Below are 21199 nucleotides of genomic sequence, written 5' to 3'. Positions count from 1 at the left end.
CATCATTAGCAGAAAGCAGTTTGTATCGTGTCTGACATCTGAAGTGAAAGGCAATAAGTTCATCATTAAAAATTGGCTTGCATTTGGCACAAAATAAAACCAAATGGGCTGAGATGACCTTTCCAGAGTTAGCCAGCTCCATAGCAAATGTCTTAGGAAACATGGAAGTCAATTTGATGGGACTCTTTTGCTAGATGATTCCTGAGTCACTGAGAAGAGCCCAAATGAAGGGTAATGGATGTAAACTATTCTGCAAATTCTTAAACTACTGAATATTTTTAAATAGAAGAGATACATGTACAGATACATGTATATGTTTTACATGTATCTGTACACAATGTTATTGCTGATCACATCATAAACTTTCAGTATTATTAGTGCTCAATGTAATAATGCATGCTCTTTATCACATTATGAATTTATTACAAGTCTATTATTTCAATATATTTAGGATGTGGCACAGTGTGATGGGGTGGTGCACCTTATCTATAATTTGCACATAAACACACAAACACATGATTTTGTGACTTTTTTAATTGACGATGCAAAGAATGAAATAAATTGATATCACAGAAGGAAGGTAAATGAACTCAACATCAGTTGACAAACAGGCAAAGAAAGGAAGTTTTAAGAAATCTAATGAGCTACATCCATTGGTGTACATGGGCATCTGAACTGCTTTATGAACACAATGAGGATTAGATCTCCTCTGGAGCCAGCCAATTCTTCGCGAACTATGAAGTAAGACCACACCCAGAGCAGAGCCGAACATACAGAGCCGATGCACTGCTGCTTCTCAGAGAGCACAACCAACTCAATCTCCTAAATGATTCTTTGCAGTATTGGTGTTTCATTTTCCCCACACGACCCAACTTGGGATGTCAACGATTGAGACTGCTTCAATTAAATGTGTTTATGACCTGAATAGCTTTCTACTTAAGGTTGTGTGTTCAAAAGGTCAGGCATGCCTCACAAGAAATAGCTTCTGGTCTTGCTGTATGAAACTGGCACACAAGGTAATGTTTTGCAAATATTCACGAGACATTGTCTCTTCAATCATTTTCACATTCTGACACTTCAATCCACAAAATTATCTGTCACAGTTCTTTGAGACAATATTGAACACTACACCACATGGCTACCCCAGTGAAAACAGAATCCAAAGTTGGAGCATCTTAACACTACAGTGTCTAATTTTGGAGATCAGACCTGCAAGATTCACCTGCCTCTCCACCTGCTTCTCACCATGTTAGAATTCAGAGATGACAACCCGAAACTGAGATAAACAAATCGAAATTCAGCTTATGCAATATGTCAGGTACTGGTCCTGACTTGATGCTATGGACAATAACCTCAATTTCTCCCTGACTTTTATGTTCCCCTTGTCAGAAAAAGGCAACGGAGTGTTGGATTCTCTCTCAGACCACACTGAAGAGGTTAACGCTTGCATACAAGGCTTGGCATTCATTGCTGATTGTTTATTCGACCACATAGGAGGGCTATTGTCACAGTTTACTCAGAGGCACAGCAGATGGCAACTGATACAGATTGCACCAGGAACCTTTGCAGACAGAAAACATGAGCTGTTATGCTGGCTAATCGTTCCCTTGCTTGCACAGTCCTGCGTTTGAGGCCATGGCATGTTTTAAGTTAGCACAGTTTGGGATTTATCTTTCCTTGGAATTCACAGCCCTCTAAAGAATTCTTTAAATAATAAATATTTCAGAGAGCTAAAATTATAGAACTCCAAAATGAGTTTTGTCATTGCATTTCCTTTAAAAAAAATCAAAAACATCAGGATGATTGTGTAAAAGCTAGTATGAAATATTTGAATGCTTCAAGCAGACCGCTCAAAACGAACAATTCACTGTGCGTACCTACTTTTAGATATCTTCACTTTAGGAAGCCTTCTGTAAGGAGAGTGCTATCCTTGCTCACGTAAATCACCCTTTACAGCAAGGTCCTCTGCTGTTCAGTTCACTCAGTAAAGACCTGCTACAGCATAAGCATAATTCTCAGTGAGCAACAGTGAGATGGTCACTACAAACACTCAAAAACACAAAAAACAGAAGTGAGGAAAGGCAATCTTCCTCAACACAAACCAGCTCTGAAGCAGATCCCGCTGCCTCAGAAACTGCTTTGCTGCTCAAAGCAATATTAAGGTCCAAGAGGGAAGATTGATGAGCTCACATACTGGGAAATTGTAAAGTATATTCCTCTGTCTTCCAGAAAGAGTTATGTTTATAAATAACTGGCATTTTCCGAGGACAATCTGTGCTGTTTTAAATCATTCAGCAATACTAATAAACCCCACTGTACCTTGCCAATGGTTAAGTTCAAATCATCAGAGTAATGTATTTAAAAAAAATCTAACCCGACTATTTTCTTTGATTGTATGAAGGCACACTTCACACCAGAAGATTTGGCTAAAGGATAATTACAGCTTTCTTTTTTCAACTCATTTCTTTTCATTGGTCCTTTCCACACTGTGCATCATCCTTGACATGCTACATATTCCTACTGTTAGTTGCCGGGTGGTAACTTAAACAGCCAAGCTGCCCTTCGGGGTGAGCTCGCCCAGTGATCAGAGAGACTACAAATAGTAACTTGGCAATGGCGGAAGGGAGGCCTGAAGCCATACCCACCACTATGATGAATGTGCTGCTGCTCCACTCCCTAATCATTTCAAATACCGTACTTTACATAACTGCAAAATGTCACGTTCTGTTAAAAGACTAAGTCATGCCTTCTCCAATTCTCCTGAAAACACTGATGCTGTTGCTAAATCAAGACTCTAGTTGGAGGCTGTTCTAGTAAACCATAGTAGGTCAGCTCTGAAAGCAGCCGCCAACAATACATGACTTCTGCAGAACGTGATAATATCATAGCACCCACACTTCCAGCAGGACCATTTTCGAATGATCAGTCTGTCTGATTTTTCCCTTTCTCAAGACAGATGTACTGTTGTCAATTCTACTAACCATATTCCAGTCTTGGCTGAGATGAGTTAACTCAGTACATAAGGGGGTCTATGCCCAGATCATGTTTCTCAGTAGGGGGTCAGGGACATTGGCCTGGAGCCTCTGAGGTTTTGCTGATGTGGGAAATTGGCAGCAACCCTGGCATAATGGCGTTTATGGGCTATGTCCTACAAAAGAACCTCTGTAGTAAATTCACAGGTGAATGTTTTTACAGTGAACTATTGCAGGATGAAGAAAATGTGGTTTGGAGAACATCATGCGAAGCTCATGTAGATGAAACTGATATGGCAGACACTCGATACCTTCTTGACTGTACATGATGAAATGCTGCTTGTTTACTTTCCCATATGAGCTGTAAGATCCAGTTTAGAACATGCCCTGTTGTTTGTGGCTGCAGTGAGGGATCTAGCACAAATCAATACCAGTGTATGTGGCTCAGTGACTGACTACTTTCAGGGCCATAATGTACACAGAATTGGACAAGGACCTTAATGAAATGCCTCACTTGCTTTCACTAATCACTGGCTATTGTATGTGATGAGTATCCAGTGGGGCTGTCCACAGGCAGATAGCATCAACTTTTTTTTTTAAATCAACCGATTCAGATGCATTCTGAAACACTGGAGCAGATCGGACATGAATATTGGTCTTCTGGCACAGAGGTAGGGACATTACCACTGCACCAACATATGAAAGAAGGTGTACGTACCTCACAAGAATGGTAGTAGAGTGCTTGTATGTGCCTATGAGAGTGAGTGTGTGAAAGAGATTGAATATTCAATCACAGATGGAATCATAGGTGAGTCCAAACCTAGGCAGACTGCATTTTAACAGCTTTTTTAAGCAGTTGTAACATCATTATTGCTGTTTTGGTCAAATTCAGATAACTCAGCACAAATCTGGGATCATCCATTTTGTTTCATTTAGTAGTACATGATGCCTTAAAATCAATACACCCTAGCAGAGTGGTATTAGACCCTTAATAGCTGACTGTTCCTGTGCCATAGAATCATTTCGCACAGGCAATCCATGTGGTTGTCCCCTCTTGGTTTAAATCCATCACATACGGTTTCAGAACACTTTTACTATAGATTCTTGCAGCATGGTGCAGCAGGTCCCAGCAACAGAACCATTTCCACTGTCAAAATGGCAATGAATAAATCAGTTTGGCCCAGAAATAAATAATTTTGTGCCAACCGAGAACCATATTAGATCTGCAGTTCGTCAGCACGCATTCTAACACTGTTCTTCAGAAATTTCACACAGCATTACGCACAAACATTCAAAAATAACAGCTGCATAAAGTTAACATTTAAGAGCATATTTTCTTGAAGCAACCTGCTCTGAACCAGCCCTACAGTCCCTGCAGCTTGAGGGTCAGATCAGCTTTGGGTTTAGCTCAATGACTGGTTTGTAATAGAAAACAGGTCACAGTCAGAGCTCAGCGCCCTAGTCTGTATCAGCCTTATTACCAGAACTGCCATGCAGCAGCACTTACTAGTATTTTTAAACAGCTGGACATTTTTTCTTTAAAATCCAATATTTCCCACTTTTAAAAATAAAATCAACATGAACAGTAACAGATACAGTGCTCAGATAGCAGACTAAAAACTCATGCCGACTGGTGAATTCGATGGGCAGTGTGGATGAGAAATCACCAAGAGGTGAGGCAAGGACAAAGGTCAGAAAGACAGCAAGAAGCACACATCAAGAAAAGGAATGCACTGCCAGTCTGGAAAGACTTAGCCCATTTATAATTCAAACTGGCAACAAGAGCAAAGCATCAAAACACAAAACTGGATCTGACCTGTGCCATGCAATCTGGCTTGAGCAGAATGCAGGAGGAAAGTATATCAGATTGCAGAGGAGGTCCAGCTTGTACCTGCTGGTCTGAATGGGCTGTGACATGTGGAGAACTGTGGAATGGTAGAACCTCTGATAAACCACCTGGGCTGGAACAAACAACCTGTTGCATTGGCACCTACCACCCGATTTCATGCTGAATATTTTGTTACATTTGCATCACAAAGGCAAACAAATAATTGGACAAATCTCGGAATGTATATTGTACTTCTGAGGATAGCAAAGTATTCTTTGTGGTTTTCCATATGCATTTCTTTAATTAAGTGGGGGTGGGAGATGGTGTTGGAAATCTGCATGGAGTGCGTTATGATCATTGGTTAGTTTCACATTAATTTGATACTGTTCGGAGAATGAGACAAGACAAAGTACAACTATTAGCCAAAAGAATTCCCACTCGCATCAAAATACAACTGCCAAGCAGCAACAATACTCAATCCCGTCGGGAGCACTCCAAGTTCAGTCCAGCAGTTTATCTTGCCTGAGTGTTGAGAGAAACAAGATAACAAAGAAAGAATAACTATCCAAAGGAACAAAAAAGTAAGAGGAAGATTTGGCGATGACAGGAACATATGGGGAGAAAAACAAAAAATACTGCCCTGTTTTTCTTTCAGTTCCATGGATGAGCACAGTTGAAATGTTGAATTTTCCTCATGAAAGATGGTTCTATGACAGAGACCTGAAACATGATGGATACACCTAACACTTGTACACAATCCACTGAATTTAGATCCTTCCCTCCCAATGACTCTTCAAGTGCAATCTTTCTTCACTGTGTTCGAAGTTGGTAGTCTGCAAAACAAAACAATGGAAATGATAAAAATCAGACTGGACAGGATACAAAATGCTTTGTGTAATATACAAACTTCATAGCACAAGGTAGATTGCAGCCTGTGTATTTATGGGAAGTAGCACATCATTTTAGCACTTCACATGGTTGCTACTAGAAGAGAAAGACAAAAAGTGCTTCTTTCGCATTCCTAAAGCTATATGGTTCTTCATTCTTCTGCAACATCACATCATTCGGCATTCTAACCCAGTGAAAAGCGAATACGGTTTACCAAGACTCATCATGAAAGTAGTAAGGGTTTTTCACCCTAATACTTGCAATGACTGTATAATAAAGAGTTAACATACCATTTGCTTCCCTAATTGCCTGCAGTACCTGCATAGTAATTTCCTGTAATTCTTGAGCAAGGGCACACAGTTGTCTCTGAATACTGATATTTTAAAGTCTCTCACCATTTACAATATTATTCCAATTTCTCATTTTCCTAGCAAAGTGAGCAACTTGCCATATTATATTCCACCTTCCATGGTCACAGCTAGCTTTACACCAGCAGCGAACCTGGATAGCTGATGACAGCTTACATTTATACAGCACCTTAGCATAATACAGCATTCAAAGGCGCTTCAAAGGAGTACTATGGAGAAAATGAGAGTGAGATCGCCAGCTTAAACTCTTTCAATTTGACAAAATTGAGTAGTTTCTTCAAGGAAGAAAGAGAAGTAGAGAGTTGAACTGGTTTGGGGAAGAAACTTCAGATGCTTAGACCTTTGGGGCTCAAACCGCAGGCACTAGCGGTATAGCAATTAAATTCTGGAACGCTCAAGAGGCCAGAATTACGTGAGTGCAGATATCTTATGGGATTGTGGGGCTGGAGGAGGTTACAGAGATAAGCCCATGGAAAAATGGGAACTGAAACACTGGGCCCTGGACAAACAGCATCTCAATGCAAACCAGTGAACACCATTTCTGAGATGGTGAGGGATCAGCAGAAAGAAACAGACCACTGGCCTCTTGACAGCAAAACACAGAAGAGACATAATCGCTTTTTGCAATCGCTTCATGGGGAAGAGAGGGAGGGAGGGTGCAAGAGGTAAAATTTGACCACACCCAGTTTCAATGGTCCTTTCTTAAACGAGGTGAGTTTGAAATGTTTGAAGGCTTTTATTAAAATTCCCTCCCACAACCTCACATCTGTGTCCAGTTTGCACGCATTCTCAAAAATTGCATCTGAAATCGCTTCTTCTCATGGCTGCATTTCAAAGGGATTTTCCCAACAGATCATTTCAGCTGCTGGCAGCACAGACTCTCCTGAAGCACGTCAATTGTCCCACTGGCTTTGCAATATGTAGTGTGTGTGTTTTAAAATAAAACAAACACTTAAAGGAGGCATAGTGACATGCTAGTTATTAGAGAACAAGACTGCTATATCTGGAATAATCCAATGAGTTCTTAAAAATTCTTCCAGTGGATGCGGGTGTCACTGGCAAAGCCTGCATTTAGGAAAGTAGGAAAATAAGCTGAGAAGTGAACATAGGAAAGTTTCAAAGGAATGCAGTGGGTTAAGTAAGTGGAAAAAGAGCTAGAAAATTAATGTGGGAAAATGTGAAATTATTCATTTTTGGCAGGAGATTGCACAGGGATCTGGGTGTCCTAGTGTTTGAATTGCAGAAGGTTAGTCTGCAGGTACAGCAAGAAATCAGGAAAGCTAACAGAATGCCAATTATTGCCAAGAGAACTGAATACAAAAGTAGGGAGACTTTGTTTCAGTTACACTGGTAGTGGTGAGACCTGATCCCTGTGAATTCTCGGAGCTCTGAAGTCTGTTCCTGTTTCGCTAATATTCTTCCTACCATTGGTTAGACCACTTCTAGGGTACGGTGTCCAGTATTAGCTGTATTTAAAAAAGGGTGTACCGTTCAGAGAAAGGTGAATACATTAGTACCGGGAATTAGTGAATTGTCTTAAAAGATACAACAGATTGGGCCTATAATCATTGGAATTTAGAAGAATAAGACCTGACTTGATTGAAATGTGCAGGTCCCTGATCTGTACACAACAACGGCGCTATATTTGAAGTCAGAAATCACACAACACCAGGCTATAGTCCAACAGGTTTATTTGAAATCACAAGCTTTCAGACCGTAGCCCTTCGTCAGGTGATGTGAAGTGAAGACTTCCCCTGATGAACGAGCAGCGCTCCGAAAGCTTGTGATTTCAAATAAACCTGTTGGATTATAACCTGGTGTCATGTTATTTCTGACTTTGTGTACCCCAGGCCAACAGGGGCACCTCCACATCATGGCTATGTTTAAAAACAAGGGCACGTCCACTTAAAATAGAGATAAAGAGAATGTTTTCTTCTCAGAGGGTCACGGGTCTTTGAAATTTCTTCTTCAAAAGGCAATTGAAGCAGAGTCCTTGAACTTATTTTTGTCATGAGGTCGATAGATTTTTGATTAGCATGGGGAGAGGGGAGCATGTGGAGCAAATCAGATCAGCCATAACCTGGGCGGCATGATGGCTCAGTAGTTAGCACTGCTTCCTCACAGCGCCAGGGACCCAGGTTCAATTCCCGCCTCAGGCGACTGCCTGTGTTGCACATTCTCCCCATGGCTGCGTGTGTTTCCTCTGGATGCTCTGGTTTCCTCCCACAGTCCAAAGATGTACAGGTTAGGTGAAATGGCCATGTTAAACTTCCCATAGTGTTAGCTGCATTAGTCAAGGGTATATTTAGGGGAATAGGTCTGGGTGGGTTACTCTTCAGAGGGTCAGTGTGGACTTGTTGGGCCATATGGTCTGTTTCCATACTATTAGTAATCTAATAATCTACTGAACAGCACAGCAGGCTTGAGGGGCCAAGAGACCAACTCCTGCTCCTAATTCATATGCCACGCGCCGTTATCCACAACAGCTCGAGAAAGTGGTGGTGAGTCACCGTCTTGAACTGGTGCAGTCCATGTGGTATAGATATACCCACAGGATTGAAAGTAAGAGGTTTGCAGGATTATGACCCAGCGACAGTAAGGAAATGTTGATTATAGTTCCAAGTCAGGGTGGAATGTAGCTTGAAGGGAATTTGCAGATGGTGGTTCTCACACACATCTACTGCCTTTGTTCTTCTAAGTAGTAGAGGTCATTGGTTTGGAAGATGCTGATGAAGGACAGTGCTTTCCAATAACACAGGTATACAAATACATACAAATACTGTACTTGACAAATATTTCTCATCATCAACCACTTCTATAACAAGTTCAGAATGTTAACGACATATGGACTAAGAGTGATCAGTGAATCTCAGCCAATGAACCAACTTTTATTTACCACTCCTGAAGCATACTTATCACTGCTGTGACTGTCAATTCCATTAAAGCCAAATTCAGTAGCTCAGATTCCACATTCCCCACATTTTGAAACCAAATTATACAGCAAACCTTATTTTAATGCAGGAGTCCTCCTGATATAGTTTACCAATTGTACAGCAGCATATGCAGTTTGGTTGCAACATGACAGACGCCTCTCATTCCATTTAAAGCATTCCAGAAAACTTACTAAGGAATGCTACAAATTCCTAATCAGTGATTTTACTATATCACAAACATATTGTTTTATATCCCCAAAGATAACAGTGGGTGAAGAGTTCCACATTTTCTGCAACAGTTTTTAGGGAAGAGGGCAGTGAAAGAAAGCAGGAAACTGAGTGACCGACTGACAAGGAGTCAGAAGAGGAGGAGAAGCAGCAAGGAAGCAGAAATGATAGGAGTACAGGAGAAAGACAGATTGAGGGCTACAAAAGAAAGTAGAGAATGGTGGAGAATGCAGAGAAGAGGTGGAAAGAGCTGAGGAGGAGGAATGGAGAGAGCAAGAAGGAGGTGGTGATGTGGAGAGAGACACGAACTGGAAGAGTGCAGAGAGAGCAGATAAAAAGAGAACAGGAGATTAGGAGAACAGGTTGCAAAAGTAATTTAAGCAAAAAGGGATCATTATGCAAGTCAGGAAGCCTTTTAAAACAGCAAACAGGATCAAATTTCAGGATTACTACCCCATTTGCTACCTTGGTAATTTTCACTGGTGTGGGATAAGGAAGTCAACATGCAGCAGTTCCACCCTCAAGTTTGCACTATTGCTGGATTGGATATATCAAACACCCAGCAACTTTGATAGAGCGGGCGCTGTTTCGTTACTGACGTGACTCATGGCACCTTACAGGATGCGTGAAACATGGCTGAACCTTTGTTCCAAGTCAGGGACCAAAGGAAAATAAAGCCATTCGACATCCCCTCTGAAATGCATTCCCCCTCTTAACTTCGAGGGGAGATGAAAGTCTAGTGGTATTATCAAGAGACTATTAATCCAGAGACTCCAATGTTCTGGGGGCCTGGGTTCAAACCCTGCTATATCAAATGTTGGAATTTGAATTTAATAAAAAGCTGGAGCTCAGAGCACTGTTCATTGGTGAATCTGATGGGTTTTTCTGTCAATGTCCTATAGGGAAGTAGACTGCCATCCTTAACTGGTCTGGATTACATGTGACTCCAAACTCTCAGCAATGTGGCTGACTCTTAACTACCCTCAGGGCAATTAAAGATGGACAATAAATGCTGGTTCGCCAACAATGCCCACATCTTACGATTGAATAATAAAAAAAGCCTTCTCAAAGCTGTCATTTAATCCCAGCCATTCACAGAATTAAATGATTAAAAGTTTTTAGTTTTAATACCTCTTAATCTTTTCTAAACCAACCTACAGGCAACGAAAACACTGCCCAACTATGTAGAAACAGAAAAAGGAACTTTCAGGTCCTTCAAGCCTGATCCTCCATTCAAAAATCTTTCACCCCACATAGCATTTGATCCTTTCGACCCAAGAACTTTGTTCTTGGTGTTTTGAAAATATGAAATTTTTTGGCCTCTTTGTGTCAGAGAATTCCATAAATTCACTACTCTCTGGGTGAAGAAATGTCTCTTCACCTTAGTCCTAAATGCCTGCAATTCTACCCAGTATCCTTAGATTGTGACCTCTGGTACTGAATTCCCGAGTCATCAGGAACAGGCCTATCCAGTCCTATTTTATAGGTTTCTATGATGTACCTCCCTCATTCTTCTAAACTCCAGTGAATTTAGTTCTAATCAATCCAGTCTCTCTCCATATATCAGCCCAGCCATCCCATGAATGAGTCTGGTAAACCTTCACTTCACTCTCCCTATCCAAAACATTCTTCCTCAAATAAGGAGGCCGAAAATGCACACAGTACTCCAGGTGTGGTCTCATAAAGACCATATACAACTGTTCCTGTACTCAAATTCTCTTGCTCTGGAGGGCAGCTTAGCATTTGCCTTCTTCCTTGCCTGCTGTACCAGTTTTTATCAACAGAACAAGTTTGGAGCTAGTCTCAGTATGGATGGCAGGCACAGTGACTTCAGTGGTTAGCACAGCTGCCAAACAATGCCAGGGACCCAGGTTTGATTCCTCGATCAGGTGATTGCCTTTGTACAGTTGGCATGCTCTCCCAATGCTGGGTCCACTGCTTTTCATCATTTACATAAATGATTTGGATGTGAACATAGTAGGTATAGTATGTAAGTTTGCAGATGACACCAAAATTGGAGGTGTAGTGGAGAGTGAAGAAGGTTACCACAGAGTACAACCAGATCTTGATTAGGTGGGCCAACAGGCTGAGGAGTGGCAGATGGAGTTTAATTTAGATAAACATGAGGTGCTGCATTGTGGAAAAGTAAATCAGACTTATACATTTAGTGGTAAGGTCCTAGAGAGTGTTGCTGAACAAAGAGACCTTGGAGTGTAGGTTCATCGTTCCTTGTAAGTAGAGTTGCAGGTAGATAGTTTAGTAAATGTAGCATTTGGTACGCTTTCCTTTATTGGTCATAGTATAGAGTACAGGAGTTGGGAGGTCATGTTGCAGCCGTACAGGACATTGATTCGGCTACTTTTGGAACATTGTGTGTAATTCTTGTCTCCTTCCTATTGGAAGAACGTTTTGAAAATTGAAAGGGTTCAAACAAGATTTACAAGGATGCTGCCAAGGTTGGAGGACTTGAGCTATTGGGAGAGGCTGAATAGCTGGGCTATTTTCCCTGCAGCGACAGAGGCTGAGGGGACCTTAGAGGGGTTTATAAAGTCATGAGGGGCATGGATAGGATAAATAGACAAGGTCTTTTCTCTGGGGTGGGGGAGTCCAGAACTAGAGGGCATAGATTTAGAGTGAGAGGGGTAAGAAATAAAAGGGATCTGAAGGGCAACTTTTTCACGCAGAGGATGGCATGTGTATGGAATGAGCTGTCAGACAAGTGGAGGAGGCTAGTACAATTACAGCATTTCAAAGGCACCTGGATGGGTATATGACTAGGAAGGGTGTACAGGGATATGAATCAAGTGCTGGCAAATGGGACTAGATTAGATTCAGATATCTGGTCGGCATGGACAAGTTGGACTGAATGGTCTATTTCTGTGCTATACATCTCTATGACTCCATAAGAGTAATTTATACTGCTGCCTGTATGGTCATTCTTAGAGAAGTCAAAATGACTTATTTCAAAGCACCAATGCCATTTATTTGATTATCCCAATATAGGTAGCAACATCAAAATAGAATAAAGAGAATCGTTACTCAGGTTTTTCACATTAAATACACTGGTATTTTGGCATCTTCCTGTGCATGAACTGATCAATGTGCAAATTTCAACTGTAAGATAAATTTATTTCAAGAGTCCTCTGTTTCTTTTCAAGAGCATCGAGCTCTTGAATATGTGAAAAGCACTATAGATTTGCAAGCTCTCCCTTTTATATTTAACTGAAGGCAGCTGGTTGCACACGAAGGGTCTTCCGGAAGAAAAAGAACCACAGGAGTGAAACTCAATGGCCCATTCTCTGGAAGAAATGGGTACAGCAATAAATAGGGTGTGCTTCTGCACTGGAGTCAGCAAAGATCCCCTGCCAACAATTAGATGAACAGCTTCCAACACAAACCCACAAGTGGCTAAAACCAGATTGGAAACTTTCAAAATAGGAAAGGGAAATAAACATCAAGCAAACAGGCCCAAACTCAGGCCATTTGCAGCTTTTAATTTTAGAACACTTAGATTTTTTAAATACTTCTGGTCAGATGGCTTGCTTGTGCTCAGAATAAAAACGTGAGGAATCTCCAAGCTTTCCTGCAGCATTCACTGAAAGTGGTTGGAATGCAATGAAAGCTTTTTAGCACTTCAGTGATAAAGACCACTGGGGAGATAGGAAGGAAAATGCCCAAAAACAACTGAATTCTTTGTTAACATTTTTACTTGGGGAGGACTGGTGGAAGTTCTCCAATCCCACCACGTTGTTCGGTGCTCTTTATAAAAATGCATACTTCTGTCCAGGTAACCTCTTCCTAACTCAATTATGTCTGCAGTTCTCATTTCCTGTACAGACTACACTAACCAAATATTGGAGTCTCCAGTGAAAACATAACAATGACAAACTTGAAATAACAAAATGTTGAAAACACATTTTTATCCACAAAGAGAGATACTGCAAGAGACTACTTTTAGCCAAATTAGCACTCAACAGGATTTGAACCGGACTTGAACAGAGTTACAGAATTTCCCCACCAACCACCAACCCCAACGAATGTCATTAACTGGTGGGTGGGACAATTAGCATCTTACACTTTTCTATTCCAATCAAAAATACTGCCCAATTGCAAAGTCAAAGCTCTTCCTATGACAGAACGGAGATTCAAGGTCCTGCTCAGATCTGAGGTACATAGATTAGGGTAGACAGATATATTGCTTAGCTGGGGCTTCACAAAAAGCCTCTAGACCATAACTTACACAAATGCTAATTGGGGAGTTAGTTGGCTGCATATCTTGCTGAAAGGAAAACAGTTGCGACTGTTGGACGTCATTAACCTCAGTTCCAGGACAGCACTGTAGGAGTTCTTTGTGTCAGTGTTATAAGCCCAACCATTTTCAGTTGCTTCATCAATGACCTTCCCTCCATCATAAGGTCAGATGTGAAGACGTTTACGGATGTTTCTACAAAGATCATCACTATTTGAGAAGACTCAGGTATTAAGTCTAAAAGTACCAAGGTTTGGGTAACATTCAGGCTTGTGCTGACAAATGGTAAGTAACAGTGATGCCACACAAGTGCCAGGTAAATGACCATCTCCAAAAAAAAATACCTCCTAGACATTCAATTGTGTTCCCATTACTGAATTTCCCACTATGAGTTACCATTGTACAGAAACTGAACTAGACGAGATATACAAATACCGTGACTACAAGAACAGGTCAGAGGTTAAGAATACTGCCACAAGTTACTCACTTCCTGACTCTGTAAAACCTGACCACCACCCATAATTAACAAATCAGGAGTGCGATGGTATACTCTCCACTTGCCTGGATGAGTGCAGCTCCTACAACACTCAAGAAACTTGACACTATCCAGGACATAGCTGCTGCTTACTTAGCATGATCACAAACATCCACTCCTTTCATACCCAACATAAAGTAGCAGCATGGTGCATTATCTACAAGATGCACTGCAACAACTCCAACCAAAGCTAGATAGACATCACCTTCTAAAGTCTCAAATACTACCACCTAGATAGAAGCTGAAAGGCAGTAGACAACGAGAAAATCATGACCTGCAAGTCCTCTCCAGAGCCCTCATCATCATCACGTGGTTATAAATTGCTGTTTTTTTTAAAAAAGTGTTGCTTGATCAAAATTCTGGAACTTCCTTCCCTAGAGCATTGAGAGTGCACCTGCACTAAATTTTAATATATTCATGATTTCGATGAGGGAACTAAATAGCTCCAAGTTTACAGACAACACAAAGTTGGTGGGAGGAGGGCAGCGATGGTGGCTTGGTAAACAATGAAAAGGACGCGGCATGTTTCAGTGTGATTTGGATAAGTCGAGTGAGTGGACAAATGAATTGGAGATGAAGTTCAATGTGGATAAATGTGAGGTTATGAAGAAGGGCTTATGCCCAAAACGTCGATTCTCCTGCTCCTCGGATGCTGCCTGGCCTGCTGTGTTTTTCCAGCACCACATTTTTCAATTCTGGTACTCCAGCATCTGCAGTCCTCACTTTTTCCTGCCAAACAACGCAGCCAATTATATCAATGGTGATCAATTGGGAAAAGAGAAAGTGCAATGAGATCTGGGTGTCCTTGTACAACAGTCACTGAAAGTAAACATGCAGATATAGCAGGTATAATATATTGGATTTCATAGCGAGAGGATTCAAGTACAGGAGGAAAGATGTTTTGCTGCAATTGTACAGGGCCTTGGTGAGACCACATCTGCAGTATTGTGTGCTGCTTTGTTTTCCTTATCCAAGAATGTTCTGGCTCTGGAGCAGTGCAAGAAAGCTTCACCATACGGATTCCTGGGATGGCAGGACTGACCTATGAAGAGACACTGGGTCAGTTAGGATGATATCCATTGGAGGTCAGAAGAATTGGCGGTGGGGGGAAACCCTCAGAAACAGAAGTAGATATGGTAAAAACAGGAGGGAAATTTTTAACCTACAGAGTGGTCAGCCTGTAGAATTCCCTGCCACAAAGTGGTTGAGGCCAAAATATTGAATGTTTTGATGATGATAAATATAGCCTATAGGTTTAAATGGATCAAAGGGTATGGGAGAAACCAGGAACAGAGTACGGAGTCGGGTGATTAGCCATGATCATAATGAATAGTGCAACAGGCTTGAAGGGCCAAATGGCCTGTTCCAATTCCTGTTTTCCATGTTTCTAAATAGACTGCAGCGGGTCACTAAGATAGCTCACCATTATTTTCTCAAGGGCAGCTAGGGTGGGCAATAAAGGCTGGCTAGACAGTGATGTCCACATCACATGAATGAATAAAACAAAATTATGAGAGTCTAAAGTTAAATATAGACAGCAAACAGGTCTGACAGCCAACTTTACGGAAAGGTCAAAGTACTGAATCATGGCTTTGACCAAATGTAGGCTTAGAACTTAGGCTGCATGAATTCTGGAATTTCCACTCACCTCTACCCTTCCACTGTCATTCACTCAATATGCCCAATTTTACTCTGTGCTGACTTCCCAAAATATTTGGTTGATTCTTGACAGTGTCAATACAGTTGTTGTTATCCATCTTCAATGTCAGAAAGTATTAAAGGAACATTAAAATGTTAAATATTTTTGTCCTTGGTTGGTTGTAGCATTGGGCCAGAGTTTAACAGTTAATTCCTGGTGACACCAGGGCAACCCCTGGACCAGACAACATGATATAAGGTCACAAGGCAGATCCTGAGGAATTGAAAGAGATGGTAAGATGCTGTTAGCAAAACTGTACATGCCTAGAAACAGCCTTCTCTTCACCCTCCAAAGAAAAAGGAGAAACTGCATGATTGACAGCAGCATGTGCTCAGATGGGGCAGGTCATTGGTGGCTGCCACATAGAGGGTCCATTGAACCACAAGAACCCCTCGTACACTTAACAGAAAGTACTAGATAATTGCCTTGGGGACAAAAAAAATCCGTAATTCTATCCTGGACTTCAAAGAATCAGCACTTGTCTGGCGGTTTACCTAGGCTACATTTCAAAACCATCAAAAAAGTCATATTTTATATAACATCTCTTTCAACAGAGTCCAGCACCATCCAAATAGCCACACACAGCAACCCTAAACGTTCAACATTTAGCTTACAGTGCCACAAGTATAAAGAGAAACATCATTGGTTGCCATTACTACGTTGCTTCTCTGCCCTTTGATTAAGCACATTTTTAGTGGCTTTGATAAGTTAAAGACTGATGCACAGATGTACATTTTTTAAAAAAAAAGTTTCTCAGCAGCTTTTTTTAAATGATAGAATGCAAAAGCAATACCTTAAAAATTCTAGTGGCGATTTACAGTTTAAAAGCCTTTGTGAAAAGCTGGACACCGCCATGTGTTGGTCAGTTAGCACAGATGGAGGGCAGCAACTCTGGGACGGACGGACGGACGGACACACACACACACTTAAATGAGCTCATGGAAGAGCCGAGTGTGGTCAGACTGAAAATGTCTGAGAGAAACCTTCATTGTATCTTTTGAGGCTTTAAAATAACAGAAAACTTTAAACAAAGTGGCAAGGTTCCACGTCGTGGTTTATTTTCTACTCCTGAATTAAAAGTTTTTATTTGTTCACACACGTACATTTGAATAAATAGTGACCAATACATTCAATGCAACTGCATGGTGGTTTCTTTGTGCATCTGGGAAGTTGGAAGAGTTTTAGGACAACTGGGTGTAGGGTTCTTTAGGAAATGACGACACCAGGTTGAATGGTTCAAGCAGTAGCAAAGCAGAGGTTCAAATATCACAGCCAAAGTTTTACAGAGACCTAGCCTTTTCAAAACGTACAAGAACTTCTAATCTCTAGTGTGTAAACAGGCCCTTTGGCCCAATAAGTTCACACCAACCCTCCAAAGAGTAACACACCCAGACTCATTTCCTGACTCTATATTTACCCCTGGCTAATGCACCTAACTGCCACATCCATGAGGACGACTGGCAATTTAGCTTGGCCAATTTACCTAACCTGCACATCTTTGGATTGCAGGAGGAAACCGGAGCACCCGGAGGAAACCCACGCAGACAACTCTACACACAGTTGCCAAAGGTTGGGATTGAACCTGGGTCCCTGGTGCTGTGAGGCAGTAGTGTTAACCACGAAGCCACCATGCCGTCCTCATACAAGGATCAAACAAATATTGAGGGGAAACAAATGTTTACCTGCCAATTGAATCTGCTTGTTTCAGAATTCATACAACAGCTTAAAATGACCCTATTACAGAAAGGTTTCCTCATTAAGATTGAATAAGAAGAGCCACAGCACTGAATGTATGAAGATGTTCAGTTGGCAACAATGAAATGGATAGAAAATTGAAAGGGAAGAGATCATTATTGTGCAATGCAACTAGTGAACTAGAATAGATCTAACTATATAAAAGAAAATACAGACAAAACACATATGAAGGAGTTCAGAGGCATCATTCACTGGCTTTCTTGTATTGGGTGTACCCAGGTCGTTTTTTTTACTCACCACCCAGAAACACAACAGGAAACATGAAAAATGTTTTACAAAGTTTTACTTTTAACATGAGACTATTATGCCATAAAAATTTTGCCATAAATTATGTACCCCTGCAGAGACAGCATTTAGCTGTTTTCACCACAATGGAGAGAACTGGGATAGTGGGTGAAACAATAGAGATGAGGGACAAACTCATCTAAGGAGAGAGCTTGCTTTCAGTCTCCAGAAACAACAAAGTCTTGGTGTGGTCAATCATGGGTGTACACTTGTCAGTTTAGATCACATGAATATTGCATTCAGTAATGTACCGTTATATAATGCCGACAACACAGCAAAGTAGCACAAGTTGCTTCTATTATTAATGATAAAATATCAAGACAGGTGGTCAAAAGCTTGGCCCAACTCTCTCCAAAAGGAGAAAGATGTACAGCTAAAGGCATGGCTTCCAATACGAGAGCAATAAAAATCAAAGTAGACAAAAGATAGGATTGGAGGAATGCAGAGATTTCAGAACATTCATAGAGAGGAAGGGGTAAAGATGTGGAGGAATACGAAAACAGCATCAAGAATTTTAAATCTGTGCTATTGCTGGACTGGTCCACAAATCTAAAACCCTTTTGCAGTGCTAGCAGAGTTTCAGAGGATGATGAATGCTGAGCATCACTGCAGATTCCTGGTCAAGCATGCAAACGATAGCAAGTTACCAAACCTCGAGATTATTGTTGATATAGCAGAGGTCTTTTCCAATATATCCACCAACTGCTAATGGTTTTTACTCAGCACTCTGTATTGTTATGTCCCATTAACAGCAGCTGTTGGGTGTGCACCGAATGTCCACCTGCTCTGTGTTAGCATGTGGGCTCTGCCATAATAGAGAAATGCTACATCAGATCAGATGTGTTTCTAAAGAAAACAGCCACTGGAGTAAAGCTTCTGCTCCCATAACATCATCTCTATTTGGTTTCACCCAAATCACATGAAGGACGTCTGAAAAATGGACAATGGAGTGTGAAATAGTTCCTAATTCCAGGCTGCAGCATACCCAAACCATACAGCTCGATTACACCTGTGGTCAATAGCCTCAAGTAAATTATTCTGTAGCTGTTTCACATCCATTACTTGGCAGAATTCTTTTCCTTCCTCTCTAAATTTTTCTCTTCCATCTTTACAGCTTAACTCGATCTGTGGTACTGCCCCACAGGTGCTAGCAATCTTCTTATATCTCAGCCAACTGGCCATACAATATAGCTCTCAGGAATGAGAGCCCTGGCTGAAAATACATGCTCCTGCTTCCAAGGGTGTTGACGTGAATTGCAGTGTGCCCCCTGACACTTGGCAGGAATTAGCTAACTCAATACAAGCCAGGGACTGAATCTCAGACCTTCCTGGATCTATACCACCTGGGCCAGCACATCTACTCAACAAGTCAGATAACAGCTGTATTCTGTGAAATTTTCATCAGGACTTTTAGTTTATTAACCCAACAGAAAAGAAAACGCAATGGAAAAGCAGTAGACTGCATCCAGATTGCAACCAGATTGAAGTGCAGCATCCCAATGGACTACTTAACTCTGAGTACATTTACCATATAGCGCTTTCAATTAAGTGTAAAACAGCCACACATTACGGATCTAAGGCAGCTGCACTGATAGTAGATAAGGTGCTGGATGAATCTAGCCTGATGTTGTGAAATGACCAGAAGGTCCTGAGAGGTTGCAGCAATAAGCAACCAGAATAATTGTAGGCATCAGAAATTTAAGCGGAGGAGACTCAAAAGAATGTTAAACTGGCTTTTGTTCAAAAACAGGCTTGAATTGTAAACTAGGTAACACGTATATGGTTTACAAAGAGAGATTGGCAAAGTAAGACCAAGTAATTATTCACAATGATTTAACATTCAAATGTCAGACATTTAGTTAAAATAAGTGAAAGAAAGGAAGCCTTGTGGAATCAGTTAGCAGGAAGGGTGCCGAAGACATTTCTGACTTAGGATACGGAGGAAATAAAAACAGACTTATCTTACAAAATGGAACAGGCAAGGCTGAGTCAATAACCTTGCCCTATTCTTAAAAATACTTAAATTATTCTTCTTTAATGCCGAGAACCCAAAACTCAGGAAACCCATAGCAAAGTCCCATTTAGAGATAGCAGCCAATTTCAGAAATCCGGTCAGTTCCTTGTCTGTACAAGAAAGCAGAATTGCACTCTAGCAGGAAGTACCTGAAATCAAAAGTGGTGCTATTTGGGTGAGAGGGGTGGGGTCAAGTTTAAATTCTAGTTTCAGGACTAAATCAAAACTCACTTGCTTTTGTATAACTTTATTTGAATTTTCTAATTGCAAGGGTTCAGGGTATAGGGAAGACAAACCCTGGGGAAAGAATCCCCACCATACCGATGGATGTTTCCTGCTGGATGATTGAGAAAAAATCCTGAGACACTGAAGGAAAGTAGTAAAGGGGACAGAAGATTATATGAAAGAAAGAGTTGCAACTTTCTTGCTAACTCTTGAATGTAGAGTACACTCTGACAGACTCCAATCCAACACTCAAATCACCATCATACAGGTAAAGGCCATTGGAAAACTATGCTGGAGAAGTAGCAATGGAGAAGAAAGAAATGGCTGAGGAACTGATTAAGTACTTTGCGTCAGTCTTCATGGTGAGAGACACAAAAATTCAAGAGAGTTGAGGGGCAGAGATGAGTATGGTGGCCATCACCAAGGAGAAGGTGCTAGAAAAAACTGAAAGGTCAGAAAATGGATAAATCACCTGGACCAGTTGGGCTACACACCTGAGTTCTAAGGGAGAAAGCTGAAGAGACAGACAATGGAGATGTTAGTGGTGATCTTTCAGGAATGACTGGAGTCAGGGAAGGTCCCAGAGGACTGGAAAATTGCTAATGTTTAAGGAAGGAGTAAACCAAAAGATGGAAATTATAGGTTAATTAGCTTGACTTCAGTCATTGGTAAGATTTGGAGCCCATTATGGGCGACACAGTGACTCAGTGGTTAGCACTGTAGCCTCACAGCAGCAGGGCTCCAGGTTCGATTCTGGCCTTGGGTGACTGTCCATGTGGAGTTTGCACATTCTCCCAGTGTTTGAGTGGGTTTCCTCCGGGTGCTCCGGTTTCCTCCCACAGTCCAAAGATGTGCAGGCCAGGTGAATTCGCCATGCTAAATTGCCCATAGTGTAAGGTGCATTGGTTAGAGCGAAATGGGTCTGGGTGGGTTACTATTCAGAGGGTCGGTGTGGACTAGTTGGGCTGAAGGGCCTGTTTCCACACTGCAGGGAATCTAATCTAATTATGAAGGATGAGATTTCTGAATACTTGGAGGTTCATGGTGAAATAGGGCAAAGTCAACATGGCTTCATCAAGGAGAGGTCATGTCTGACAAGTCTGTTAGAATTTGTTGAGAAGGTAACGAGCAGGTTAGACCAAAGACAGCCAATAGATGTTATCTATCATGACTTCCAGAAGGCATTCAATAAGGTGCTACACAGGAGGCTGCTGAGTAAG

The 21199-nt window shown here is 41.3% G+C and overlaps 1 protein-coding gene across 2 annotated transcripts in view; it reads right to left on the bottom strand.

Moving 5' to 3' along the window:
* Positions 1–516: 516 nt before the first annotated feature.
* The window catches only part of LOC140494459 (AP-1 complex subunit mu-1), a 103496-nt gene continuing 82813 nt past the window's right edge, over positions 517–21199 (bottom strand). For both annotated transcript variants that reach the window (XM_072593639.1, XM_072593638.1), the window contains one exon: positions 517–5633. In XM_072593639.1, coding sequence (XP_072449740.1) covers positions 5568–5633 — 66 coding nt within the window. In that variant the 3' untranslated portion in view covers positions 517–5567. The remainder of the gene's footprint in view (positions 5634–21199) is intronic.

The sequence above is a fragment of the Chiloscyllium punctatum genome, chromosome 24, assembly GCF_047496795.1.
Source record: "Chiloscyllium punctatum isolate Juve2018m chromosome 24, sChiPun1.3, whole genome shotgun sequence".
Classification (NCBI taxonomy): domain Eukaryota; kingdom Metazoa; phylum Chordata; class Chondrichthyes; order Orectolobiformes; family Hemiscylliidae; genus Chiloscyllium; species Chiloscyllium punctatum.
The sequence above is the reverse complement of the archived record's forward strand: the minus strand, read 5'-3'. Positions and strand labels throughout refer to the sequence as shown.